The sequence below is a fragment of the Cygnus olor genome, chromosome 11, assembly GCF_009769625.2.
Source record: "Cygnus olor isolate bCygOlo1 chromosome 11, bCygOlo1.pri.v2, whole genome shotgun sequence".
In the NCBI taxonomy this organism is placed as follows: Eukaryota; Metazoa; Chordata; class Aves; order Anseriformes; family Anatidae; genus Cygnus; species Cygnus olor.
Window position 1 is genome coordinate 13,731,221 of NC_049179.1, and position 27,391 is coordinate 13,758,611.

The 27,391-nt window shown below is 57.2% G+C and overlaps 1 protein-coding gene across 2 annotated transcripts; it reads left to right on the plus strand.

Moving 5' to 3' along the window:
* Positions 1-3,600: 3,600 nt before the first annotated feature.
* On the plus strand, positions 3,601-12,783 carry RHCG (Rh family C glycoprotein). Of its 2 annotated transcripts, XM_040570359.1 has the most exons (10): positions 3,601-4,640; positions 8,280-8,466; positions 8,704-8,854; positions 9,005-9,152; positions 9,550-9,716; positions 10,394-10,531; positions 10,888-11,024; positions 11,586-11,710; positions 12,471-12,544; positions 12,650-12,783. In XM_040570359.1, exons 1-10 carry the CDS (start codon positions 4,430-4,432, stop codon positions 12,713-12,715), a joined length of 1,404 nt encoding a protein of 467 aa, XP_040426293.1. In that variant the 5' UTR covers positions 3,601-4,429; the 3' UTR covers positions 12,716-12,783. The 2 variants fall into 2 exon arrangements, with proteins under 2 accessions (XP_040426293.1, XP_040426292.1); XM_040570358.1 differs by having other exon boundaries at positions 12,471-12,744.
* Positions 12,784-27,391: the final 14,608 nt, after the last annotated feature.

Genomic DNA, 27,391 nt, shown 5'->3' on the forward strand with positions numbered 1-27,391 from the left:
GACACGGGGACGCGGCGAGCCGCACCGTGCCTCTGTGTTCGCGCTGCCCAGCGTGGCTCTGGGGTCGGTGCAAAATGCCCGGCCTCGTCTCCCGTTCCTGGAGCTTTCCTGCTGGCCCCAAACCTTCCGTGGTCCCTGACCTTCCTTGCGTTCGCGCCCCGCGAGGCCGGCACGCGCTCATGTGCGTCAGGGCGGTGCCCTCGCGCTCGCTGTTGGGGGGCAAATGACAGCCCGAGGTGCCTCGCTGCTCCTCTCTGCTGCAGCTTGCTCCTGGGTGGAAGTGGAGGAACCACGGCTCAGGCAGCCGAACGCCTCGGAGCTGCTTCTCGGCCTGCTCGGGGTCTGCCCTGCTGGCCAGGGCCCCGGGAGCTACCGGCCCTCCTGCTGGGGACTGCTCTCGGCCCCATATGAGGTGCCGTGGCTGGGGGCTGCTCCCGGCCGTGCCGCTTGTCACTAAGCCACCGGTGAGTGTGTGCCCTGAAGATGAGGCAAGGCGCTGGTGCTCCCGCTGCCACCGCACAGCAGCTGGCATCCGTCCCAGCAGCCCAAAGAGGACGCTTAGCAGAGTGTGACCAAAACCTGCCCTACCAGGGACCGCCTGGGACCAGAAACGCGTGCAGGGTACAGGGACGTTGTGGCAGCGCCCAGTGTGGGAGCACGGGACCCAACAGCCCCACCCTGGGGGCAGCCACCCACCTCTCCTCCTCCCTGCTGCTCAAGCCCCTGCTCCTTCCCTGCCTGCGCCAGGTATTTGCTCCTGAAGCTGATCCAGCTCTCGGGGAAGCTGTGGGAGATGTTGGCTGAGCCCCAGTGACCTGCTTCTTTCCCAGCCTGACAGCCAGAGCCGCTCACACCGCTGTTCTTGCGCTGCTCTGCGCTTGTGCTGCTCACCGAGAGGTTTGCCCTCTCCGCCCGCTCCCCAAGGACACCGACTTTTCCTCTTTCCAATAAAGCCACTGGGCTCTCGCTGGACAATCATTTACTTGCTGATAAACGTGGTTTTGTGGGAGGAAGGGAAGGCCACCAGAAAAATCATTTGTAGATTGGGCTCACGTTTGGTTGGCACTCTGATCCAAAAAGTGTTATTCTGAACTTAGAAAAGTCTTGCTTTCTTTTGACCTTTTTCTGACGTTTCTCTCTGAACAATATTTAATGGCGAGGCCTCACTTCAGATACGGGCTGAGAAAGCCCAGACCTAGATGCAAGGTTTGATCTCCCACCACACCAACGCTTTGTCCAGCCCCAGTGGAAAGTTTGTTTTGCATTCCGCTGAGCCAGCCAGAAAGCTTTGTTTTGGATTGCCTCAGGTGCTTTGCTTCCAGGACACTCCTCAAGGACCCACACACAACAAGTCACCTGAGGTGCTGGACGAAGCCCAGAGACTCTCCTGTGCTGCGTGAAAGCTTCGGAGCTTCCCCACATCGTGTCCCATCAGTGCCCTGTCCATCCTGGGTGCCCAGCACTACTGGTAGTGGCTGTTGTTGCTTTGCCCCTAATTTTGGAGGAGCAAGCAGGGCTGGGCATTACTGTCCCTTGTGCCTCTGGGCAGCAATCTGACAACAGCAGGAGCTGCAGGAAGGTTTGGGTGCTCCTTGGACATTAAAGTCCTCGGAGGCGTCACTGGCCTGGGCGCAGCGTGACGGTGAGCTCACTGCTGCCTGCTGGGGAGCAGTTGGGTGCTGCGAATACCTGCAACTGGGGCAAATTCCTCGGTTCTCCATCTGAATGGAAGGGAATTTGATCCGTCTCCGGCTGCTCACCGGCATGAGCTCCGGCGTAATTCCAGGGTGGAGCGGGACGTGTCCCGTTGTGCTCCCTCCAGAGGAGCACGACGCACAGCGCATACCTTCTGCGGTCACCTCTGGGACCAGCCCAGCGCCCGTGCCCCGGCGCGGGCAGCGATAAGATCTGCTGGGACAGCTCGCAGTGAACCAAGGAGTCCCCGTGCCCTCCTCTCCTGGGCGAAGCTGCCCAGAGGCCTCCGGGCAAGAGGGAGGGATTTCTGCACGCTTCAGATTTTGTTTTTACGTCTCTGAAATATTTTTAGTGCTCGTAAAAGTGAGGAACTGGGAGAGACCCAGCTGGGACCGGTGCGGTACAACCCTCACCCAGAGCCTTCCCAAGGCAACCGGGACCTGCCCGCTGCCAGCCCAGTTCCACGTCCCGGAGCAGAAGGACAAACGGACCTGCCCCAAGTCCCTGCACAGCCCTGCTGATTTCCTCAGCAAACCGTGGGCGGGGTGGCTGGGGGTACATTCACAGACACCCGCACGCTCACGGGGCTTTGGTGGCTGACACTCGAAGGCGTTAATTGCTGCGAGGGAGGGGAAGGGCAGCTCGCAATCGACCTGGCACTATGGGCGCTGGACGTGATGGGACCGCGGCACATCAGGCAGGTGTTGCCCCCACCGGGCACGGCTGCGGCTCACCCTGGCGTGGAAATTCCAGTACCGCCCCGGGGAGCAGTGCTCCTGGAAGAGGCTCCCAGGGCACAGGCGGGTGAGAGCAGATGAGGGCTGAGCCCCGTGTGCGGCAGCCAGCAGAGCGCGCCGGCTCCGACGGGCTGGCAGAGGCGACGTGCTGATCTGCAGGTCGATAAGGAAGGGGCAGTGCGAGGCGGTGCAGCAAGGTGAGACTATCGGGCCAGTGGAAAAGCTATTATCCCTCGTGCTCTGCCTGCAGACGCTGAGGAGGGAGGCAGGGGACAGAGCTGCCGCAGGACAGCCCATGTGGGACCTCCCGGGCTCTGCAGGGACAGGGCTTTGGTGCTGCTTTTTGGGGGATGCCACCAATTCAGTGAGACCCCAGACTGGAAAGCTCTGTGCTTTGCTTTCTTCTGCTAAAGAGTTGAGTCCCCACATAGAGCACAGCTGCTGGGGCCAGGCTACCAGGCTGTAGCAGGTCCCCTTATGTTACGAAATGCTCCTTTGTGCCTCCGTGTCTCCTTTCTCAAGGTTTCTAAGAGCTGCTCCAGGGCAGGGCTGAGGACTGGTCCCGCCACGTGGCAGACAGGAGGACACCCAACTATCAACAGTGCTTCTGGCAATTAGGGCTCAGGTGTCGCTCAGGGGGTTCGGCTTCTTTCTGGCCAAAGATCTCTTCTTGGTGTGTACGGCTGCAAATGCCCTGTAGTTGGATGCCCAGAGGATTTCTCAGCTGCTGGGCAGCATCACGGGTTACGTGCTGCCCTGCTCCCAGGTCACCCTCCGTGGTGGATCTCTCACTGGCTGCTCTGCCACAGAAACCTGCTCCTTGCTCCCGAGCTGCATTTCCCAGGTTCTTTCCAAAGCTGTCTCTGCCCTGCGTGGAGCCCAAATGGGACTGGAGAACGATTTTGTGCAGCCATCAGTCTCTCAAGACCATCCACGGCATTTTTCTGCCATCTGTCAGTTTGAGAAGAAAGCAAACAAGAAATAATAATAAACTCAAATTATTGCCTAATCAACACAGAAATCAGCGCTGCTTGCTCAGCCTGCAGGCCACAATTAGATGCCATCAGCAAATTTGGGCAGCTTGCCTGGGCTGCAGTCTTTCATCTCTGGAAGACTGACAGGCATCTGCGGGATCCGCAGGCAGAGGAAGGAGCTGGGCTCCTCTTGAAGGACTTGCCCAGCTCTTTGAGGGCAGAGCACCTGGTTCAGAACGATGGAAAGAGGAAGGTTGTGTTTAGCGTAACACTAAGGGAAGCGCCGTGCTGGAGAAGGGGATGTTCAGCCTGCAGCGAGCGCTGAGCTCTCCAGTCCCATCTCCGGCACCCGGCTCCTGCAGCCCCAGCTCAGCTCGTCTTGCCAGGAGGACACGCTGGGTAACCCACTCCTGGAAACGATGCGATGTGTCAGCTCCACGTCCCTGCAGATACACGGCAGCCTCGGCAGGGCCACGGCGTGCCTGTGCACGACCTTGGCGTTTGGTTGGAAGCCTCTATCTTCCTCTTCCTCCTGGGACTGTCCCACGGACCTTCACGGACCTGCGCCCAGTGACTCAGGCTGCCCTGGCATCCTCGGCAATGGGGAAGGGCGTTTGCAGAGCCGAACGAGGGGCGAGGGCAGCAGGACATGGCACGGGCAGGGAGGCTGCAGGGGTGGCAGGGTCAGGACGCCTGGCCCCGCTCCGACAAGGGGACGGGGAGGGCTGTGGGGCAGGGCAGAGCAGGGGGCAGGACACCCAGCTCCACGGCTAGGAGTCCCCCGGGGAGGCAGGGCTCATTGCTGCTGGGAGCTGCCGGGAGAAGAGGTGCTGGAGCCCCGGCTCTCCTCCCAGGGAGATTTGCAGAGAGCAAATCTGTGAGTCTCCGTGTCTGAAACGTGATCCCGCTGGAGGCACCTCCCTGGGCCCCACCTCGCATTCCCCGACGTATATATGTCGCCCGCGACGGCCAGGCACGGGGACGCGGGCTGACACCGTGCCGGCGCGCCGGGCGTACCTGCGGATGGAGCGGCCGAGGCACCAGGGGATGGCGAAGAACACCTACATGCGCTGGCGGCTCCCGCTCGTCTGCCTCCTCTGGGAGGTGGCCATGATCATCCTCTTCGGCGTCTTTGTGCGCTTCGGCCCCGAAGCCGATGCCCACTGGGAGGAAGAGAAGCACAAGATGAACCTGACCAGCGACATCGAGAACGATTTCTACTTCCGATACCCGTGTGAGTATTCAGGAAGCCCAGTCCCAGTGCTGGTTGGCCGTCATCCCATCCCACCCCACCCCACCCCATCCCATCCCATCCCACCCCATCCCACCCCACCCCACCCCATCCCATCCCATCCCACCCCATCCCACCCAATCCCATCCCATCCCACCCCATCCCATCCCATCCCACCCCATCCCACCCCACCCCACCCCATCCCATCCCATCCCACCCCATCCCACCCAATCCCACCCCACCCCATCCCACCCCACAGCACTGCATCTCTCAGATCTGGAGGCCGAAGCTGCAGGATGGGCTTTGGAGACCACCACCCTTGCCAGGAGGGGAAGCAAGGGCAGACCTCCAGAAGGGCAGCAGACACAGGGCTAATCTTCCACCTTAAATGGCAGGCCATCCCAGGATGGGCTTGCAGGAGGAAAGAGCTGTAGGACGTGGCTGGGGATAGGCAGTGTCACAGGTCTGCGAGTGCTCCAACATGTCCATTGCAACAAGCCCAGCACACACACACCACCCAGAAGATGTTTTTGTTGCCCCAAGTGTCTGGGGAGAGGTTAGAAGAGAGGTTTCAGCTGGATAGTCCCTTCCCAAGTGCTTCTTCTGTCTTGCCCGTTTATATCTGGCTTGGGACAGAGCCTCTCAGAGGTGATGTCTCCACTGACTGTTGGAGGGCTGGGCTTTCCCCTGACACTGCTCTGGGCGCACTCAAGAGTGTCAGAAAAGCCTTGTGGCCCTCTGGTGCTCTGGGGGTCTGTTGGCAGTGTGCCGTGCCACCAGTACGTGACGTCTTTTCTCCAGGAATAGGGCTGACGTGTTCCCTGCACCCTGCAAGTTTTGGCTTGCTGCCCCCTCCCTCGGCTCCGGATCAGAGCAAGCTTCCCCGTGCATACGGAGGAACGGCTGCTGAGATCCTGTGACATCTTCCTCCCCTTCCTACGTCCTCCCCCTCACTAGCAAATTACCCTTTGGTTGCTGCCATTTTGATGCCAAGAGTCCTCGTAACCTGCCAGCTTCCCAGGGCTGATCGCTCACGGCGCCCGATTGCCGCGGGGATTGCCCAGGTGGCTGAAGCCCTTCTGGCCAGGCAGAGCCCTGGGCTGGCTTTGATCTCCAGGGCTGGTCATCTCCTTTGTGAGCCGTGAGGAACAGGCTGCTTCTGCAGGCAATTGTTTCCAAGGAAGCAACGGGCCTGAGTCATGCATCTATTTAGAACATTTCCATTAAAAAACACCTGCTAAATCAAAGGAGCTATAGAAACCTGTGGCTGCTGAGGATTAGCTGGTTCAGAAACGAGCTGCTTGCAGAAAGCCGCTGCTCAGAAACCCTTGTGGCTGAAGGGCTGGGAGGGCACCAGGGGGCCAAGAACGAGCTTGTAGGAGCTCAGAGCGTTGCAGCCCTACTGTCCTCACCGCCCATCTCCGGTCCGCAGCACCAGATATCCTCTCCTCAAATGGCCGAGCGGATTCACACAACTAGATCAGCCTACGAGCGGCTGCTTAGCTCAGGTTAGCTTTGAGTTTTGTTTCTGCTCCACACCTGAGGAAGGGCTCACGTACCCAAAGAACAGCTTTTTTTCCTCCAGTATCTAATCAGAACAATCCTCTCTCTACAAGGATAGACCGACACAGCAGGATGGCAGAACCAAAGCATTTCAATCCATGTCCATCCAGCTCTGTTTAGAAGAGAGCACGATGGTTAAACACCCAAGGGTCATTTGTATTAACACGTCTGTGACTGCTGCTGCCCGTAGGACCTGCCCAAAGCTGTTGCAGTGGGCGAGCAGTGACGACCTGAAGTGATGAGGAAATGCAGGATGCATTCGTGCAGTCGTGTCACTGGTGCCATCGACTCCAGGCAGCACAACACTGTCTTCTCATTTTGTATCACACGCTGGTACTCCATAATGAATGAATGATCTGCTCCCTAGGGAAAAGAAATCAGATCCTTCGGCACAGGTAGTATTCCCAACGCCCAAATACCTCCTCTGGATAGCGACACCAACTGCCCTCCCACAGAAGCAAGGTCACAAAACCTTTAGGGCATGGCACTGCCATGTAACGCAAGTGTCATTCTTCTCAAGGGAAAACAAAGGCAAGGTTTAGAAAAAGGCTTTAGACTGCATGCGGTTTGAAGAAAGACCTGCTTTTCCTCCTGGTTGTCTGCAGGATCTAACGCAGCAGGGATCCTCTGTATTTTCCAAGGGCACACAGACCGCAGCCCTGCCTCTGACCCGTGTATTTCTGCTTTGAGGATGAAATTAGGAGTATATGATGCAAATGGCTGCAGATAATTCTAGCTGTGTATTGTGCTGCTTATGCTTGGGAAAAAAAAAGGTGGAGAGAATAAATATAGCTGCAGAGAGAAAGCGTGTGTGACTGCACGGTAAAACCAGAGTTACGTAGACCGCTTCTTAGGACTTGGGGAGAAGTCTGCTTGAAGTGACCTCTGCCGAGCAGGGTCAGCTGCAGATCTCGTCTTTTCCATCTTTCACGAGTATCTTCATAGGTGGAGGCATTTTTGAAAACAAGTGAATTAACCTGTCTCCGCAACCTGACGCTACATCACTGGAGCCTGTCCAAACGCTCGTCTTCACTCAAGTTGCAAGATCTTGTAAAGCACCGGAGGATGGAAGCCAAGACTTCTGCAGTTGCACACACCCAAACCCTCACCCAGCCCATAGTGGAGGCAGTGGCTACAGCCCCACCGTCCCCGAGGAGCAGATCCAGGGCTGCTGGATGCCAAAGGGCCAGCAGAGGATCGGGGGCAGAGCAGGTCCTCAGTCACTGAATTTCTTCTGCCCTGAGCTTATTACATGTCCTACTTTTTTTTCACTGGAGTGGCCTCCAGTGTGAGGGTCTGAATGGTTCAACTCGTAATTACGCAGCGTTTCAGCTCACTTAATTGCAAAGTGATGCTTATCTGAAAGAAACATTTAGCATTAAAAAGTACAGCAGGTTTATTGCACCGAGTATTTCTCTCAAGAGGCTCATGCAGGTATGGTTTCCCCCGGGGAAGGGCATCTGAGGGGCTCCAGTTCGCAGGTATAAGCACTTCTTGGAAGAACTGGGTCTCTCTAGTTTAAGCACTCAAAATCTTGCAAGGTGGGATCCTGTTCTCAAGGGTATTTTGCCACTGATTTCAGCAGCAATTAAAAATGTATTTGTAAACTTCCCCTGTTCTCATGTTTTTCCCTAAACACTTGCTCCGAGCCATCACCAGGACCCCTATGTTGGATGGGCCTACCCAAAATGACCATTTGTGTGGTTTTAGCAATATTTGGCAGACCCTGTTCACTTCACATGATGTTTTCTGAGTTTTTTTAAGAAGGGGAAGAAAACAACATGAATAGAAAAATGTTTTCCTTTGCACACTCCATTAGTCTCCAGTCTTCTCTTGCAAACAGCTTTTAATAAACATTTTTGTCTTTCAAGACTGAACCTTTTAACCAAAAATTCAGTTTCCAAAAGCTAAGACATTTTCACACTTGGAAATGTGGGGACATGGGACAGACACACACATTTTCCTTTGAATTTCCGCCCTACTGCCATGATGTGGTGCGTTTTCTTTCCCCACCAAATTCAAACAACACTCGCAGCCTTGCCATCCTCTCAGAGCTGACGATTCCTTCCCTGTGCACAGCTTTCCAGGACGTCCACGTGATGATCTTTGTGGGCTTTGGCTTCCTCATGACATTCCTCAAGCGTTACGGATTCGGAGCCGTTGGTTTCAATTTCCTCCTTGCCGCCTTTGGGATCCAGTGGGCTCTCCTGATGCAAGGCTGGTTCCACTCTTTCCAGAACGGGAAGATCCTCATTGGAGTGGAGAAGTAAGGAGAGATACGGGCTCTGGGGTGCCACCTCCCATGGTACTGTTCCATGGGAAACAGTTTTGGGGGAAGCTCCCTACCTGGACAATATGTCAGGCTGGGAGGAAGGTCAGTGGGAATCCCAGGGCTGGCTCCTGACCACCTGCGTGTCTCAGGGTGGGATCTCTAGAGGTGGGTGTGGGTGAGTTATGAAGAGTATTTCCTTACTAAACCACAATTTCTCTTCCCGTTTTCCAGCCTAATCAATGCTGATTTCTGCGTGGGTTCTGTGTGCGTTGCCTTTGGGGCCATCCTGGGCAAAACCAGCCCCATACAGCTCCTCGTCATGACCTTGTTTCAAGTCACGCTCTTTGCGGTGAATGAGTACATCCTCCTCAACCTGCTTCACGTAAGGCTTTAGGCAGTCCCCCTCTCCCCCTGGGTGAATGCAGGTTGGAAAAATGGATGGGCAGACCAGCTGAGCTGGATGCAGACCACATCTCACCTCCAGTAGGAGTGGCGGTTCCAGAAACGAACCTCTGCTTTCCCATGGCTGCAGGTTAAGGACGCAGGTGGCTCCATGACCATTCACACCTTCGGAGCCTACTTTGGCCTCACCGTGACACGCGTCCTGTACAGACCCAACCTGGAGCAGAGCAAGGACAAGCAGGGCTCCGTGTACCACTCTGACCTCTTCGCTATGATCGGTGAGTCAGCAGCAGCCTCAGCTTCACTGGTATGTGCGTACCGCTCAGCTGCAGAGAGCTGGTTCCTCCTTGTGTCACTGGAAAAAACAGAGCAAAACCAGGATCAGGGGCTGAGAAGCGCTCTGTTCCAGTTCTCAGCACCTTGGGACTACTCGGCTCCCCTCATCAGTGCCAGAGCTGAGGTGGTGTCTGGGAAGACAAGGCAGTGTTTTGGCTCCCCTCCTCTGCCAGCCCCACCTGGTGCTGGTCCCAGTATGGGGTCACGGCTCTGGGCCAGCAGGACTCAGGGATTTAACTTCCCTCTGCATAAAAAGATCTTCCTTTAGAGTTTTTTTTCAATTCCTGTGTTCTTTCTTTTCCCTTTCTCTTCTCTGCCCCCTCCTCCCCATCCCACCAGGTACCCTCTATCTGTGGATGTACTGGCCCAGTTTTAACTCAGCCATTTCTGAGCACGGGGATGCCCAGCACCGGGCTGCCATTAACACGTACTGCTCACTGGCTGCTTGTGTCCTCACCACAATGGCCTTCTCCAGCATGCTGCAGAAGAAAGGCAAGCTGGACATGGTAAGCTGGGAGCCGAGAGCCCTATGCTCCCCAGGGGACTTTTAATGAGGTTGACCAAGGGCCCAGGAAGCAAGTGACACTTGTCCTTTGCTGAACTGGGCTTTGGGACGTGATGGTGCAACCAGCCTCCAACCAGATACCCAAAGGGTGCACTGAAAATGCAGGTGGGAAGTGAGTCCTGGTGGTCGTGAGGTGCAGGCTGGTGCCCTGCACGTGGTGAACCTCAGACACAGCTCTCCCAGGAGAGCTACTGATGGGCATGATGCAGAGCCACATTTGGCAGCGCTCCCCAGCAAGCTGAGCGGGGCCTGTGCAGCAGCTTGTGAGCAATCGGGGGGCTGACTTGTACGTGTTATGTGTGTGGGCGTACAGCTGTGTGACAGCAGAGCTGGCATGACACATGGGTGAGACAATTTCCATCTCATCACAACTCCCCACCCAGATTGGTGGATGCAAAGAACGTGTGTGGTAGGGGAGTGGGAGTCTGTGTGTGCCTGTGCTACTGACAGAGGCTGCCTGTTCTTCTCCTCTTGTTTTTCACCAACGAGCAGGAAAGTGGGCCCTGATATTTCCTATGGAAGCACTTTCAGAGCTGATTCTCCTGCTCTACCATTTGCACCATCCCTGAACAATCGGGATCTCTCTGAGATGCCAAGACGGGGCGGTTATTTCTGCAGGTCCACATTCAGAACGCAACACTGGCTGGCGGTGTGGCTGTGGGCACCAGCGCAGAGATGATGCTGACTCCATACGGCTCCCTCATTGTCGGGTTCATCTGTGGCATCGTGTCCACGGTGGGGTATGTCTACCTCACGGTGAGTGCTGCTCTGGAGGTCTGCAGCCCTGGTCCTGCCAAGGAGACCAGGAATGGATACACTTCCCTTTGAGTGATCCTGCTTTCCATTGTCCCTGAAGGAGATGCACTTCTTACTCCATTAACTGCCTCAAAACACTCAGGAAGGCTCAGTCTCCAAACAGGAGAGTGTTTGGAGGATAAATTCTTATTTTATCTTCAGCTTCACTTACATCGTTGTCTAAAAACCCTCAACTCTTGAACAGGACACATAATACCAATCTTCTTTCTCTGCTTATCCCAGTCCTCCGTGGAAGGAACTAATCCTTTCCAGGGTTGTGCTCATGTCTCTGATCTCTTTGCCTCCCTTCCCTTCAGCCTGTTTTGGAGTCCAGGTTGCACATCCAGGACACATGTGGCATCCACAACCTCCACGGCATGCCAGGCCTTATTGGGGGCATTGTGGGAGCCATCACTGCAGCTGCAGCCACAGAGGATGTATATGGAAAGGAAGGGTAAGAAAGCTTGAAATTCATCCACAAGAATAGATTTTACCTGGGATTTATGGGCTGGAAAAGAGGAGCAATTAATAGTTTTTGCTCTGTGTCCAGAGTTGTCCCTTGTCCCCTCAAAAACATGGGGTGCACTGACTATGTTGGGCTTACTCAAGTATGAAAGACTAATCTTCTGTAGCTGACTTCTGGTGTCCTCAAAAAGTGAATCATAACCCCACTCCTTGGCATTATTCTGGGGCACAGTGGGTGGGGAAATGTTCCTTCCTTTATCTGTGCATTGTTTTGGGGTTCCAGTAAGGCTGAAGTTCTGAAACAAAAGAAATGTTTATATTTTGGACTCCTCCTAGGTAAAGTTTTGCCAGGGGCCAGAAGAGGAGGAAGTGAACAGTGTTTTGTGTCATTGCAACACTCTCCTGGTCCATTGTCAAAGAGGGATGGGGCTAGGGAGGAGCCCTCAAGGGAGCAGGGCAACAAAGCTCCTCTACCTTGGCTCTGCACAACCTTTCTCCACCAGGATAGATCTCTGCCAGAAGTAATCCTTGCCATTTCCATCCTCTGCAGGTTCATTAAGGCGTTTGACTTCACTGGCAGCTACAAGACGCGGACACCCAGTGTCCAAGGAGGGTTCCAGGCAGCTGGCATTTTCGTGTCTCTGCTGATGGCTTTCGCTGGGGGGGCCCTTGTAGGTAAGCAGGAGGAGAACATGGAGAGGTGAGGGTTAAGTCCAGCCTGCAACTGAAATGGAGACTTCCACGTACTGCCACCTTGGCTGGACGAGTCCTTCCTACTTGTGTTGCAAGGGTTGCATCTGCTGTACAGAAAGGGCAGCCCCAGGCTTGCTCACATCACTTTTGACTCCCTACAGACAGGACTACCCCAAAAGCCCAAACTGGGCAGTGAAGAGGGAAGACTGTATCCCAGCAAGGTCAAATAGAGGAATGGGGGTTTCGCTGTGGTGTGGGTCAGACCACAGCATCATCTTCTCCTCGCAGGGAGATCGGGTGGATGTTTGTGTTGGTCTAGCACTGAGCACCACGTCAGGGCTTGACTCATTCCCTCTTCTGCTAGGAAGGCTGGACTCGGGCCACCTGGACCTTTCCTCCATCCAACATGTCCTTGCTGCCACTCCGTGGGCAGCGGGAGCACAGCAGAAACCCCATCTCCTTTCCAATCTCCTGACCAGCGTGGTTTCTTCTGGCATCACCCAGGGCCATGAGTAGCAGGGTCAGAGCCCAGCACCGGGGCTGTGCACTGGGGTTCAGAGCCAAGAATTGGGGAGCACCCCTTTCCCACACAAATTCCACCATCACTTGGGCATCTTTTTTCACGAGCAAGGCAGCACCCCAAAATCAGCCCTGATCGGCGGGGATACCCCTGAGCAATGCGTTCCAGGGACGTGCTCAGGGTGCCCCTGACTAGCCCACCACCTTCCCTGGCTTCTTCCAGGGGCCATCCTGAAGCTGCCCATTTGGGGTGATGCAGCTGATGAGAACTGCTTCGAGGATGGTATCTACTGGGAGGTAAGGCCTGGGGTGGTGGCGGGTGGGCTGGGAGGCACAAGATGGCGCTGCCGCCCGTCGCATGAGGGCCTGCGGCGGAGCTGAGGGGGCTGCATGGCTCCGCAGGTGCCCGAGGACGAGGAGAGCGATGTGTACCACATGCACAACCCCGACAAGCCTGCCTCGCCATGAGCCACCGGCTTTTGGGGCTGCCACCTCAGCGGGGTGGCAAGGCTACCCCGGTGGCGGGAAGATGGCAGTCGCCATCTTCCTGCCGTCGGAGTAGCCCCGCCACCCTGCCCCTGTGGAGACAGCGGGTGGCCGGAGAAATCTCCCTGTTCCCCGCTACCCTGCCCCGCTGGTTCAGTTTTGTAATTAGTTCCTGTGAATAAAATAAATACATGTTGTTCTGAGGGCTCTCTTTCATAGTGTATCCCCTTGATAAAAGGCAAGGGCACAGCAGCTAGGTTGTCCATGGCAAAGGCTAAAGCTCTGTGGGGAGCACAGGATGGGGCTTTTGGGGAGGTGGTGCTGGGGTGCAGGGGCTGTCCCTGTGCTCAGACTGCTGCCCAAGGCCTGCCTTTGAGCCTGGCAACGCATTTGTGTGCTTCCCACTGCCATCTCCTCTTGATCACTCTGCTGAGGCCTCCATCAGCTCTTTGGGGGCCTTGTTTGCTTGTACTGCACAGGCTGACAAGGCCCTTTCCTCTTTTTCAGTTTCATCCATTTCTTCCATTTTCATCATATCATTCCTCCCACTTCACAGTGCTATTCTAGTGGCAAGAGCCCAAAGGCAGAGAGCACAGCCCCGTCTCTTAACCCCACTTCCTTCCAGCCAGCAAGGCCATCAGGCTTCAGCCAGAGTTATAGGAGACAGGAGTGAAAATCAGGCCTAAAACCTGTGTGTTTTCCAGGGTGATGTGTGAGGAGCAGGAGAAAAAAAAAGGGGGAAAAAAATAAAAAAGGAGGTGGGAGGGCTGATAGGTCTCTTCACCGCGTCTAGCTGTAATTCTCACACCTGAGGGGGGGAGTCAAAAGTAGCTATTCACATCCCCTTGGGATATGACACCCTCATTTTCCATGCTGGGTAAAGACAAAAACCCTTTACAACATGTTTCTGGAATTTGTCAGCGGCTGCCAGCAGCAGCATGTTAATTAAATGTCGGCAAAGATGGAAGCAAGAGGCTCTGCTCTAATTGGACACTTTGCTTGGTGGAGCTGAAAAACATTGTGACAGAGGAGGAGGCGCCGAAACACTGTGTTCCCCCGCCATGGCGAGGGGATGGGGACAGCCAGGCACAGGAGATGCTCTGTTCTGAACCAGGGTTGTCTCTGCTTGGCCTGAGACAACCTCACTGTTGATAAAAAGAGGAGCAGCTAAAAAAGAAAAGGCCTAAAATCCTCCACAGGAATTGTCTTGAGCACAGCGGTGGCGTGGGACTCAGGGAAAGGGCTTTGTTGTCTAAAGGGAAATTTCAGCTAAATCGCTGTTAAAATACAGCATTCCTAGTTCCTGGGCTAGCCCCCTCCTTTGGGACAAGCTTGGGGTGTCCCTCAATATACCAGTCCAGCATCCCTAAATAGCAGATCCCCCCATCTCATGCCAGGCACTGCCATTGTTGTCTGTAACTCAAGAGGCTTTAGCCAGGATAATTTTGCTCCTGCCCTGGATTGGCCAGGTGGCTCACCCAAGTTAGCCCTCTCCAACCCGAACCAGTACAGGGATGGGAAAAAGAGGGGCTTTGACCATTAGCCATGTGTCCAGCCATGCCAGCCCCATGCAGGGTGGGGAAGCAGTGTCCCACCATGGGGAGGCTGCATCGAGCTCCTACAGCCTCTGGTCTCTCTTCCTTGCAAAGAGCCATGGAGTTCAGTAATCAAAAAAAAAAAAACTGAGCAGCCCTTATTGTTTTAACAAGGCTGCCAGCACACATCTCCATCAGGACAGGTCTGTGAGCAGCAGGAGATGGTCCTGCTCCACATGCACGTGCGGGCAGAAGGAGCCCCAACCCCACTCCCTGTCCTCTGGGCTCTGCCTCCTCCTCGTGGGAAGACACCTGAATTGCCCAGACTCCTGGGCAGTGAAGCGTTTTATTGCTTGTGCTCTTGCAGGGCTCAGTCTGGTCTCAGTACCTAAATCACTCTCTGGGGCCGGCCTTGCAGTTTTAATTCCCTGACAAACAATGCTGGGGTCGGGCCAGCGTGTTTGAAGTGCGGTCACGGCCCCAGCAGTGGACGGAGGGTTTCTCGACGGGGAGCAGAGGATTGGCCTGCTCTGGCAGGCAGGAGGACGTGTGAGAAAGGAGCTGTTGATACCCTCAGGGATTAGGTGGTACAAATTGGCTGGGAAGCACCGGAGGCATTGACCAAAGCTGTCCTGGGGCAGGTTCCCATGGGGGGGCTGGCTGAAACAACCCGCCCTCAAGTAGGCTGGAAGGGCCAGCCTGGCTGCTAATCCCCTGGGAGCTATGGAGCACGAAGCAGAAAAGAGGTTAAAAAAAAAAAAAAAAAGAAAAAAAAAAAGAAAATCTCATGTAAAGATGGTGGTTTCCCCAAGGGGATGATGTTAGAGAGAGCGGGAAGGGGGTGGGGAGGGGGGAACAGCACCATTTAATCCTGCTTTTAATAGGCAGGTGGTGGGCTTAGATCACACTCCCGCTCCTGCAAGCTGCTGCAGAGATTTTGGAGAATGGCCGTGCGGACTGGCGGGGACCCCTGCATCCCTGCAGAGGATCCTCATCTGTGGCAAAGGGGCACGTGCTTGTGTCTGTGCCCATGTGTGCCCATGTGGGGGCAGGTACGTGGTGTAACCCCAGACAGGGGCTGGCGTGGGCTCCCTGCACGCCCAAAGCCTCGGTGGCTGTCCCACGCGTGGGGTGCCAGCGTGTGCAAAGCCCCTTGTCCCCGTGCACACGCTGCAGCCGTGTGGGTGTTGTCTCGCATGCACACCCACCCACCCTTTCCGAACGCATACGCACACACCCTGGCTCACTGAATGCCACAGCAGCGCACCCGCCGTGTGCCCGGTGGCGTTGGCACGCCTGCGGGCGCGTGCCGGCGTTGCACGCGCGTGTGCCCCTCATCACACCCGCAGGGGCGCGTGCCAGCCGCCTGGCTGTGGCACGGCTCTGCACGTCTACGCACCTTTGTGCTGGTGCGAGTGCGTGCGTGTCAGACCTGGTGCGTCCACGCCTGTGTGAAAGGCTCTCCAGCCCCTTCTTCAGGAGTGCTGTAAATTGTAATCAGATTAAGGCAGCCAATCACTTAGGGCCCTTGAAAAGGGCATACGTTCCCTAATCAGTACCTAGCATTGAGTCTCACAAAGGGTCTAAGTAACTCGGCAGGGGTCGGGCCCTCTGGAGCGCAGGGGAGGGGGCTCGCCTTTCTTTTCTCTCTGTCCCTTGTAATTATGTCAATTTGCTAGCCAAATTGTTTGCTTGAGTGGACAGTGGGGGCTTGCCCCCCTTCCCGCCTCCCCCCCCCCCCCAGCCCCATTCATGTGCTAATGTGGGAAGGAGCATGGCCTCCTGACTTCAGGAGGTGGCCGTGGCCTCTCGAGGAGCAGCACGCGGTGCCCGCACCCAGCCCCGTGTCCCCGGGCTTCTGGGGACACCCCATGCCCCGGCCATGGAGCTCGATGAGGACTTCTGGCCTCCATGTGCTTGTGGACGTGAAGACATGGTGTTGCTGCTCCTTGGGTTTCATTCCCCACCACGGGGCTGCCGTGCCAGGGGATTCACCCCTCTGGCTTGGGAAAGGGAGCAAAAACTCAAGACCTGCAAGGAGAGGTGGTGAACAAAGGGGAGGAGAGGTGGCACCACCCATCCATGGCCAGGGGGATGCTGCCTGCACGGACATCCTTGCGAGCAGGCAAGGGGCCTGGTCATGCACATGCTGAGCTGCCTGCTGCCACTGCCAGGTGTCCTGAGCCTGCAGGGACGTGGAGAAAGGGGTGACAGCAAGAGGAGCCCATACTGCAGGAGGAAGGAATGGGCTGCAAGCATCCAAGAGATGGAGAGATGCTGCTGGAACAGCCGCATGCAGGACTCCCCATCTCCTCGCTGCCACCCAAGGCATCCATCCCCACCCTGCCTGGGACAGCGGGGAGCAAAGTACAGATGTCACTGCGTGTCCCCTCCGCATGCCTTCACGTGCAGCCCGGCTGACCAGGGGCTCTCCTGTTAGCTCCTGTGTGCCACCTTCCTTCACCCGCACCACAGCTCCCCTTCACCCCGTCCCAGGGCCGGGAGCGGTGCCAAAGCACGCAGCGGCTTCTGCGACACACCTCCCCACCCACCCACATCCCAGCATTTGCATATATTCTGCCCGCAAATCCTTGTCAAGGGGAGCCTCTTTATTGCCTGTATAGATCACAGGGTGTTAGTTAAGGGGCTTCTTTGTATTGCCTCAGACAGCTGGGGTCATCAAAAGTCCTGCGGTGGGAAGGAGAGACAGGAGGAGGGGGGAAGCCCTGACAATACGGACTGAAGGATTAAAGGAGCATATAAAGTTCCTATTGAGTGAGACAAGAGGCTGTTCACTCCCAAGATTGACAGCAACCAGGAGGCGATTCCCAACACAATGTCCAATTAATTCTCTACCCTCTTCGCTGCCGTCTCCTCCCTCCCTCTCTCCTCTCCTGGGCTGGTGCATGAGCAGGGAAGGGCTGAAGCTAAGATCCTCGAGAAGGTAATTAATTATTCCTGACTAAGAGGAGCTTGCTGGGGTGTGACCCTGTCCCCAGGCTCCTGAGCACCCCGTCCCCCTCCCATGGGCTCCCATGAGCTCTGACCACTTCAGGGGAGTTTTCCTTTCTGTCACAGGCAGAGCTGTCCCACCGAGGGTCCGTTTCCATGGCAGGTTCTGCACAGTAACCACGGTTAGTGCCGAGCCCAACAGAAGTAGATTTGGGCTAAATCCAGGCATAGTTCTGGGCTGGCAGGGCTTTGCAGCAGGGCAAGGCAGCAAGAGAGATAGGGAGCAGGGCAAGATGCATCAGCAAGACGCATGGGCACACAGAGCGTTTAGGGAGAGGCAGAGCAGCGTGTGATTGTAATTTTAATTTTAAAATTCTACTTTTTAAATAAAAGATTGTAAAATCTATGGCTTTGGCCAAAGTGTTCTGGTTCTCAATTCCCAGACAAAAGCATTGCCTTCCCGCTGTCCCTCTCTGCTCCAGCCGGGCTGCTGGCTGGGACTTCAGGGCACTGGCGTGACAGCAGCTTGATCTAATGAGCACGGAGAAAAGGAGCAGCGAGGACACGGCTGAGCGGAGCCGGGGGACACTGGCTGCATCGCCTCTGTCCCCTGGGCTGGCTGCCCATCCTGGCCCAGGTGCTGGGCGCAGGAGTGCTTGTAGGGGGTGTATGTGAGTGTGCTGCCTCCTCTCCTTGCATCTCCTTGCTTTACCCCCGCATGTGGGAGAGCAGAATGCAGGCCACCACGTGAAATTCCTGCAAACCACTGAATATGAGTTATTTGATTTGTCTGGTCTATTTCTTTTTTTCCTCTACAAATACGTCAGCCCGGAGGGAGGGAACAACCAGGAAAGCACCTTCCTCCGAGCTGGCCACCTTTTGGCACTCTCTGCGTGACTGAGGCTCCCGGGCAAGAACCCTTCCACAACAATAAACATCCCCAAAAGAGCTGCACTGGGAAGAAGGAGCCACGCAGCCAGGAGGACCCAGTTCTCACCGCAGGGGACGCTTTGGCCAGCCCATCGCCCCCCGTCCCCAGGGGACCCACCCCGCACACCCCACGCTCAGGAGGTACCCCCAGGAGTTGCAGCACGGGGCTGCCCGCGGCTCGGCGCCTCCGCCCGCTCCCTCCCGCCGCACACGCTCCCAGTGAAGTTGTTTGAAAGTCTTCCGGCAGTTTTAGCGGGCAGGAATAACAGATTAGCCATGATCTGATCAGCCCAGTATCTAAGCTGTATTCTCCCCGCTGACAAGTATTTGAAAGAGGGGAGGGGCCACTTGCAGCCCGACGATGAATCTTTCACCGACAAGAAAAGGCCCTTTTTTCTCCCGCGAGCCGCGGGCTGCTCCGTGCCCTGTTGCTAAGCGAGACCCGGGGCTGCCGCTTGCACGCCTGCACGGGTTAGCGGGATCAGGAGATTCACACCAGACATCTTGTTTTGGGGGGGGGGTTCTCTCCTCACACGCCTTTGACTGGCAGATAACAGCTCGCCGGCGAGCCCCGGGGATGCTCCCGCTGTGCTGCAAGCCCCAGGGGAGGGGAAGATTGCAGAAGCCTCTGGAGAGCTGGTTGGGGTGTCAGGGTGGGGGCCCCAGCTCTAAATGTCTGTGGTTTGCTGCCACGCTTGTGGCTGTCCCCAGCCTGGCCCCATGCACCCCCACAGCCCCCATATCCCGTTGGGTTGGAGTGCAAAGGGGCCTTGGGGATGTGGCCTCAGGGGATGCTCTGCGGGCAGCCAAGCAAGACCCGGGCTTGGCTTCACACACTGGTCCCTCTGCGCACGGGTTCGAGAAGGGGACGTGGCGGAAGAGCCAGGAGGGCGATCTGCAGGCCGGGGCCAGCTTTTTGGTCCCTGCAGGCTCACGCTGCTCCTGAACTCCCTCTCCCCCTGCCAGCCGCAGCCAGGGCAAACTGCCCTGCGAGAAAAAAGGGAAATGGCTAAAACAAAGGCTTCCCAGGCGATTTCTGGAGCTGCCACCATGAGGTGCCCTCGCCTAAGACATGGTGCTCACATCCATCTCCCTCCTCTCCTGCACGCAGCGGTGCAGGCAGGGCTGCGGCTGCCAGGCTCGGGGCTGGCACCTTCCCAGGGCCCTGCCTCATGGGCAGGGGGATGGGGGGAGCGGGGGGCTCTCCTTCGTGAGCTTAACCAGATGCCAAAAGGACTGAGAAAGTCACTGCTGCTCCGAGCAGCACAAAAAGGAAAAAAATCCCCGGCCTTCGGGGTTGGAACACAAAAGGCCGGATCCATGCCTGCGACGCAGCCCCTTTCCGGAGCTTGAGCAACACAAAGCAGATGAAAAAAAATGACTTTTCTGGTGAGATGGTCTCTCCTCCGGCATGGGATGGTGGTGTGTGCCATCCCACTGCATGGGCAGGTCTCCTGTCCTGCTGTGCAGCCAGGAATTGCCTGTCAGGGCTGGGAGAGCAGTGGGAGAGCCGGGGGGCTGCAGCCCACTGCCCTTCATCCTCCCCTGGGTAGGCCAAAGGCTGTCTGATGTACTTCTTATGTCTTACTGGCCCGCTCTTCCTTAAACCCTTCCTCTTGGATAGGCTCCCCTCTCATTCACTGTACCACCTGCAAAACCCTCACCCAATATTCCCTCTGTGGGCGTAAAGCCCCAGATCTGGCTGTCCCCAACCTTCACGTCCTCGCAGTAGTGGCCAGTTATCGGGGACCTCCCCGTGCTGCATACGGCAAGTCACCAGCATCAAAGGAATTGCTTCTGGCTTCGTTTCTTTTGCCTCGGTCGCTTCTCCTGGCTTTGCCCCCAAATCTTGACTTCGCTTGGCCTGGTGCTTGGAGGGTGTCCTGTGGTGATAGCTCTACATTTCTCCTGGTCCTGAACCACCAGGACCGATTTACTCTTCTATTCTGGGTAGTGGGAATGCAGAAATGCCCTGTAAAACCCTCAGCTGGGAAGGCAGTGGTCTGTGAGAGCGGCCTGGCAGTCCTCCTGCCTGGAGGAACACCCATGGGCAGCACAGGGGCTCTTCCCCAGCACCACACCTTCTCAAGGGAGGAAGGAAATTTTACCTTCAAGGAGTAGTCACTAAAACCCGACCTGAGAATCCACGTCCCAGCGCTGAAATAAACCATTGTGTGGCAAAGAATAGTACACAATGTAAGCACTCAGGAAAGAAGAAAATAATTTTATCCTGATTTCTAGTGTCTTCTTGACTTGTGAGCACCCTCCCATGCTCACACATGTCAGCAGAACAGGCACACAGCAGCGAGATATTTATATGAAAATCCTGCTGTCTCCGCAGCTATCTATAGCATTGCTGTCTGTGCCCGTGGCTCCAGCCTAAGGTTTGGTTCCCCTCGCTGCGGCTCGAGCAGCTGGAAGGTCCCCGCACGAGGGGACAGAGCCGGCACCCCATCCTTTTCGTCATCAAAAGGGCCCGAAATAAGCAGCCACCACGCAGTGGAAGTGGTGGCTTGGCAGGGGTGGGACCCGCAGGCGCTGCAGCATCCTTTCTCGGGGCGCCGCCGGGAGGGGGTCACCCCACTCCCCCCCTGCAGACGAGGGCCCCTGGCTCAGAAAGACGGGGAGGCGAATCAGTATGCAGGAGTGGTCGCCGCTCGCCAATAAATTAGCATAAACCACTCTAGGAGGTAAATAGACATACAAGGCGCCAGTGTGTGCAGCGTGGGCTGCGGCTTTGTCTCAGCCCCACTATTGTCACGGCCCCTGCTGCACGCTGACCGAGTGGGGCTGTGTGGTGGTTTCTTACACTTTTGACTGCTGGATAAAAGGGGGGAACATAAAGAGAGGGGAGAACTTTTTTTTTTTTTTTTTTTATAAGTCCAGACGAAGTTACAGACGTCTGTTAAACGTCAATTACAGCTGAATAAAGACGTCTGCTTAAGGCTTAGTTATGGCTCCTTTCAGCCACTGAGATTTTTCCAGGGCTGGCCCGGGATGCCTTCGGCAACCTAATTTGGAGATTGTAACTCTATAAACAGGCCCCGGCATTAATCAAGGCTGGTGAAAATGCAAATGACGGTATGGAGGGGGCTCGGGAACAGGACGGGGTCCTGAGCCTTGGAGCTCGGGGCAGGGAGTAAAAAGGGGAAAGTGAAGGCGAGGAAGAAAGGGGCCGTGCGGAGGAGTGGGGACCCGTAAATAGGGAGCGTGGTGGATTTTTCCCACTTTCCTGCTGGAGCTCTGGGGGGTCTTTCCATGCCAGGCCGCTTAAGGTTTTTCCCAGCAAGATCAAGGCCAAAACACCAGCAAAGCGGGCATTTAATGCTTCAAAATCCCCAAGGACCAGTGGGTGCTTTGGGGAGCCCAGGCTGCATGAGAGTGGTGCTAAGAGCGGCCTGTGGGAGGGCAGTCACGGCTCCCCACTACTTGTCATGCGTTCTGCTGGTGTGATCTCCATTTTGTCACAGCAATAAGGCCTCTGAGCTCTAGCTGTGGGGAATGAAGCCCCAGATCAGTGCTGTTCATACCCTTACAAGCCATCCTGATGACCACAAAGACCCAAGAGATCTGTGTGGAGAAAGGTGCCCAGGCACCTAGGGACCTTGTCCCTCTGGGATACCTCCACGGCAGGAGGATGAGGGCGAAGGGCTGTAACCACACTAGGCCTCACCACAGCGTTGCCTTCTGCACCCTCTCCTCACCCCTTGAAATACAATGGCTTGAGGGGAGGACGGGAAGGGGGACTTGCTGGAGAACATTACAACCAAAACGCACACCCCAGGTCCTTCCCCTGCGGCCAGTGGCAGCCTGCTCTGGAGGGGACAGCAGGCCAGCACCCTGGCTGACTGTCACCCACCCATACGTCCACCACGACGGGCTGAGAAACCACTTGCGTGTTCACAGAAACCCCCCGAAGGGCTCCCTCCAGCCTGGGGAGGATCTGCAGGAGGGATTCGGGCTACTTTCGGTTGTGGTTTCTACACAGCTGAGCAGTTTTCTCACAAGAAACCCATGGTTTGTCCCAGGGAAGCGTGGATGAGGGAGGCGATGCATCAAGGCTGCAGGGAAGCCTGTGCAGGGAGGTGGCCCATGTTCACGAGCATCTTTTGTGGGATTTTATTTTTTTATGACCAGGTGCTGTTCCGAGGGAGACCAAGAGAAGGGCAGGAGGTGAGACCTGGGAGCACTGCGTATCCTGGTGAAGGCATCACCAATTCTCCATGGCCCTGATGTCCTCCTTCCCCCTTTCACCTGGGAAGAGGAGGACAGGTGGCTTTTGGGGGGAACCGCCAGCATTTCCACAGGAAAGGAAGGCCAGACCTTGCGCTGAGGAAGTACCTCTGAGCCCAGAAAGCAGGAGGCAATGGAAAAAGGAGGGGTGGACGTGGGGAGAAGAGAGCAGAGGGCCAAAACCGGGGGGATGCAGAGTGGGGCTCTGAGCGAGCCCCGTGGACAACACCCAGGGCTTCCCGAAAAACAGGAGGACGGGGTGGGCCAGCGACAGCTGGAAGATCTAATTGCTCCTCTCCGCAGACCTGCTCGGCTCCCTCCCTCTCAGATCTGCATTTCAATATGAGAGCAGCAGTAAGTGGGATGCCGCTGGAAGGGGTTAGAATGATTAATCATTTAAAAAGCAAGATCTTAATTACAGGGTGCAATTTTTGCTATTTAAGGAGTCCATTAGTTTCCAGAAAGGAAAAAAAATATATATATATTGCAGGTTATTCTCCTTTTGAAGCAAACTGGGGGGGGGAAAGAGGGCTGAGGGGGGGGGTGCAGCACCCAGGCTGGCGTGGCCGCCCCTGCTGGGGCGAGGGCGTTGGGGCGCGAGGACACCGAGGGGGAGGCGGTGTCACTTGTTCCCCGAGCAATATTTTTGAAGGGTGCTGGCTGCGAGCGCTTGCTGCGCTCAGCCACGCGCTGGCACGATCCAGCAGGCTTCTGCTCGCCGCAGCTCCTCCTCCCCGGGGACACAGAGAGGATGCGGCCCCCGTCACCGCTGCTGCTGACCCCTCGGCCGAAATAGCTCCCGAAGGGCGCGTTGGGGGGTAATTGCCGTGATAAGAGCTCGTCCGCTGGGAGCTGGGCTGAGACCTCTCGCAGCTCGTCTCACCCAGGGATGGGCAGCTCGTGGCCGTGCCACTGGGGGCTGCGGAGCATGGCGCACCCACCACCAGCATCCCGGGGACACGGGGACCAGGCTGCGCACGGGGTCAGTCCCGTCTTGCCCCGCGCCGCAGCCGGCGGGGAGGTGACGGGGGTTAATCGCCCACCGCCTCCCCTCTGACCCTTCTGTGGGTTTTTCTCTTGTATGGTCATTTAGCCGTCCCCTGACACAAAAGGGAGCGATTAAACACAGCTCAGGCCCTTCATGCTTTAGTGGATTAATTTGCTGATCCCCCACGGATTAAAGGTCTCGACAGGATCAGCGGGAGCAGCGGTGCAGACCCCGGCGGGAGGAGGCCACTGATAGTCCCGGGCAAGCCCCAGCCCGGAGCAATCCCCGGGGACCTCACCCCCTCCTCACGGTGTCACCGAGCCGTGTCAGGGTTCAAGGCATCGGAAGCTCAGCTAAATACCGGCTTCCCCAAATCCTCCCGCTCGCTTTGCTAGGCGAGCGGCCCCGCGCCCCTCGGGGATTTCGGGCCATGGCCACGTCATTTGTAAAAGATGCGAGGGAGCAGGGATGCAGCACTCGGATGGAGAGTTGCACGCAGCGCTGCCACGGACATGGCGTGGGCTGGGGGTCTCTAATCCTGCTCCTACAACGGTGGAGAGCTCATCCCCAAAGCCTCCGGCCGAGGCAGCAGAGGGGCGAGCAGGAGCAGCAGGGGAGAGGGGGATGAGTTTGGGGCGCTGCACCCGGTGGGGGCTGCGCTGCCCTCCCCAGGCCCGCGGGAAGCAGAGATTGCATCTGCCTTTAATTACTCCCTCTCTGCATATCAGATGCTCGTGCACCTTCTGCACATGAATGCTGATTAATTGCAGGGTTAGGCTCTGAGGCAGGCCGGACCACATTATTTCTGATGTTTGCTCTTTTCACGAGGAGAATAAATGCCATGAATCCACAGTAATCAGTGGCTTTTAGCTTGTCACTCTTATGACACTCTTTACTTAGACCAGGAAATGGCAAATGTGGTGGAAATAAGAACTTTATTATCTATTTTTTTTGCTCCCAAAAGGGAGGTGTGTATTGGGGGCTGGGGGGGTGGCAGAAGAAGGTGGTGGGGGCATCTCGCCGCGCGGGAGATGGAGAAAGAGGCTCCATTTTCCCTGCATCCAAGGAGCTGTGCTTCGCCACGTTCGGCGAGGGAGAGAAGAAAAGCGGCGGCGGTGGCTTTGTGGCGGCTCCTCGGGGAGGAGGCCCCAGCGGGCAGGGGCGGTGGGGAGGTGTGGGGCCCTCGGGCTGGGCCATCCCCACCCGCCTGGGCCCCCCCGCTGCCGTCCGTGCTGGTTTGGTGGCCGCGAGCAGCATCACTGCGCCAGGTCACGCCGGGTCCCCAGGAGGTACGCCCGGGCATGCAGATGGTGAACGGGCCACCACGAGAAGATTGGGGTGTCCTGAGGCTCGGCTGGGGTGCTCAGGGCTCCTCCAGGGAGGGGGTGGCTGCACCCATGGGTGGGAGAGCTGCAGGGCTCTGGGTGTCACCCTGCTGTGACCTCCACTGCGACCACGGCCTTGCAGCAAGGGACAGCCGGAAATATTTAACATGGACACACACCGTAAGGCCACCTCCAGGGCTGGATGTCCCTTCAGGCCCGGGTGACATCCCCAAGCCCCACAGCCCGACGGGAGGAGAGGAGCAAGGAGGAGGACCCACAACATCCCGACGCCGAGCGGGGACAAACATCAGCACCGCGTCCCTCGTCCCCGGCCTTCCCTCGCCAGCAAACCCCGCTCGGCCCCAATCGGCTCAGGTGGGAAACCCTTTCACCGCCTCCCTCAATGCCCTGCTACCGATCTCATTGCCGCCTCTTAGCTCAGTGCGAGGGCAGCCCTCCGCTTTTCAGCCCCGAACATCTGGCGTGCAGCGGGCGGGCGGCCGCCGGCCGCCTCCGGCCCCCTCCCCGCGCCCCCGCCGGGGACGCCCGCAATTAGGCAGCCCCCGGCGCCCCGGCCTCGGCCCCGCTCAGGTGAGCGCCCAGCCAAGGAGGGGTAATTAAGGTTAATCAGGGGGCCGGGGGGTCAGGGCGGTGGTGGGGAGACCCCGCGAAGTCTAATGGCGGCCGTAATTAGGCAGCTGTGGAGAAGCGGTTAATGAAGACGGCGACCGTTAATAAAGCTCTTCCTGAGCAGCCTTCTGGCCCGGGTAATTGAGGGATTTGCAAGTGCCATCTCCCCCTTCGCCCTGTAATGAGCAGACCCCGCGGCCCGCCTTAACCCTTCCGGGGACAGAGCCGGTGGCGGCGGCAGGGCCCGGGCCGGGGCGCAGGGCGGCAGCCCCCAGCCTCTCCCACGCCAGGCCCTCGCCACCGGGTCCCCGGGAGCCCTTTGAGCCCCGCTCAAAGCGGCTGGCAGCGACTTTTCTCGCAGATGCTTGGGTTTCCCACGCCTGCCGCGGCATTATGCAATCCCCCCCCGGCCCCACCACCCACCAGCGCCGGGATGTCATCATCAGCCCCGGCCCTGGGAACCCACATTGTTAGCTTAGTAAATAGAGAAATCCCCACTCAAGCATTGCAAATGAGGGCAGAGGGGGAGCCGGGGAACCGCTGCGGCCGCGAGGTCTCTCCCCTCTTTGAGTTGTCAGATGAATTCAGCGCTTAACAAAGAGCGAGGGAGGGAGCGGAGCTGCCGCTGCAGCTGGGCAGGGCGGCAGGAGGAGGCAGGATGGCGATGCCACCGGCCACCGCTCCGGCACGCAGCTCCGAGCCCCTTGCTACCTGCCCAAGCCTGGGCACCATCAATGCCGTGTGCTCAGGGCCTGCAGTGCACCTGGGGGGACATTTCTGGCTGCAAGGTGGCCACGCAGGGCATGGTGACATGTCCCATCCCTGCTCAGCACCTCTGCTGCCCTTTGTACCCGCGTGGCTGCGGTGCCCTGGCCATCGTGCTGAGCCCTGGGGAGCCCCAGGGCCAAATCCCAGCTCCAGGGGGCTTCTGAGGCAACTGGGAGGTCTCCGAAATCTTTATTAAGATGCAGCGGCGTGGCTGCCCTTCCCTGACAGTTGCCTTAGCCTTGAGCTGGTGAAGGTCACAGTAATGCTCTGGGAGCTTAGCCAGCTTTCTTCCCCCTCGCTCCCTGCCTGGTGCTGGGGGCAGCGATGCTGTTTCCGAGCCACGCCGTGCTGCCCCAAAAAGCCCCTCCTGCAGGCTGATTTTTGCAGGGTGCCGGCCCTGCCCTGCCTCTGCTTTGGCCCTGGGGATGGAGCGACCACACCAGGGGTTTTCGCATGGCCAAACTCTGCCCCTTCAGCAGAAGACCAAAGAGGGGCGGATGTTACACGTGCTGCCCTGCGCATGGCAATGAGGTGCTGGGAGAAGAGTGCAGCATTTTGATTCGGAAAGGGCAGCGAAGGAGAAGCCTCCTCCTGCAGCTCCATGCCCTGGGGGCGCAGGTGGCCACAGCACTTGGCACCCACACCAACAGAGAGCCACACGGGCTCGCTGCAGCCGCACCAGCACCCGGCATCTGCCAGCATACACACACAACCCAGGACATCAGCGGTGGCTCAGCCCCGTCCTTCATCCCCCCCCAGCCCCGTGGCAACACCCCCGGCCTAGCAGTGTGATAAATCAGATCCCCTGCTCGTTGGCTCTGTCCTTCCCCTCGTGTGAGCAGGTTTCCTGACCCCAGCAGGTGGCCAGGGCTCACCTCCCCGGCCGCAGGTGTGCCCGTGTTTGGGAGAACACACAGGAAAACTGCCCCACCTCCCACAGCGCCCGGCTGCTGGGCTGCAAGTTAACGTCACTTCCAGCTATTTCAGGGTGCCTTTTTTCTTGGGCAGATCGAATTCCTATTAAATCGTGGATAAATAAAGAGGGAGAAAAGGCTCAGAGGTGACCAAGTGCAATCCAATAGCAGCCCGGTGGCTGCTGGTGTTGAGTATTACCAACACAGCCCTGTAATAAATACATCCTCGCCCCAATTATTTACCAGCAAACCTGCTTGGCAGATCCCACATGGAATACAACACGTAGATTTTCCTGCGAAGGTTTATTTATTTTTTATTTTTTGGCTCCATGCTCCATAAAACACATTTACCCAGTCACATACAAAATACATTTATCCAGTTT

What these genes read in the sequence shown, in the direction of transcription:
- RHCG (XM_040570358.1), top strand. Translation starts at nt 4,430, where the DNA reads ATGGAGCGGCCGAGGCACCAGGGGATGGCGAAGAACACCTACATGCGC. An exon ending in TTTCTACTTCCGATACCCGT is followed by an intron (nt 4,641 to 8,279) that starts GTGAGTATTCAG and finishes CCCTGTGCACAG; the next exon opens with CTTTCCAGGACGTCCACGTG. An exon ending in ATCCTCATTGGAGTGGAGAA is followed by an intron (nt 8,467 to 8,703) that starts GTAAGGAGAGAT and finishes CCCGTTTTCCAG; the next exon opens with CCTAATCAATGCTGATTTCT.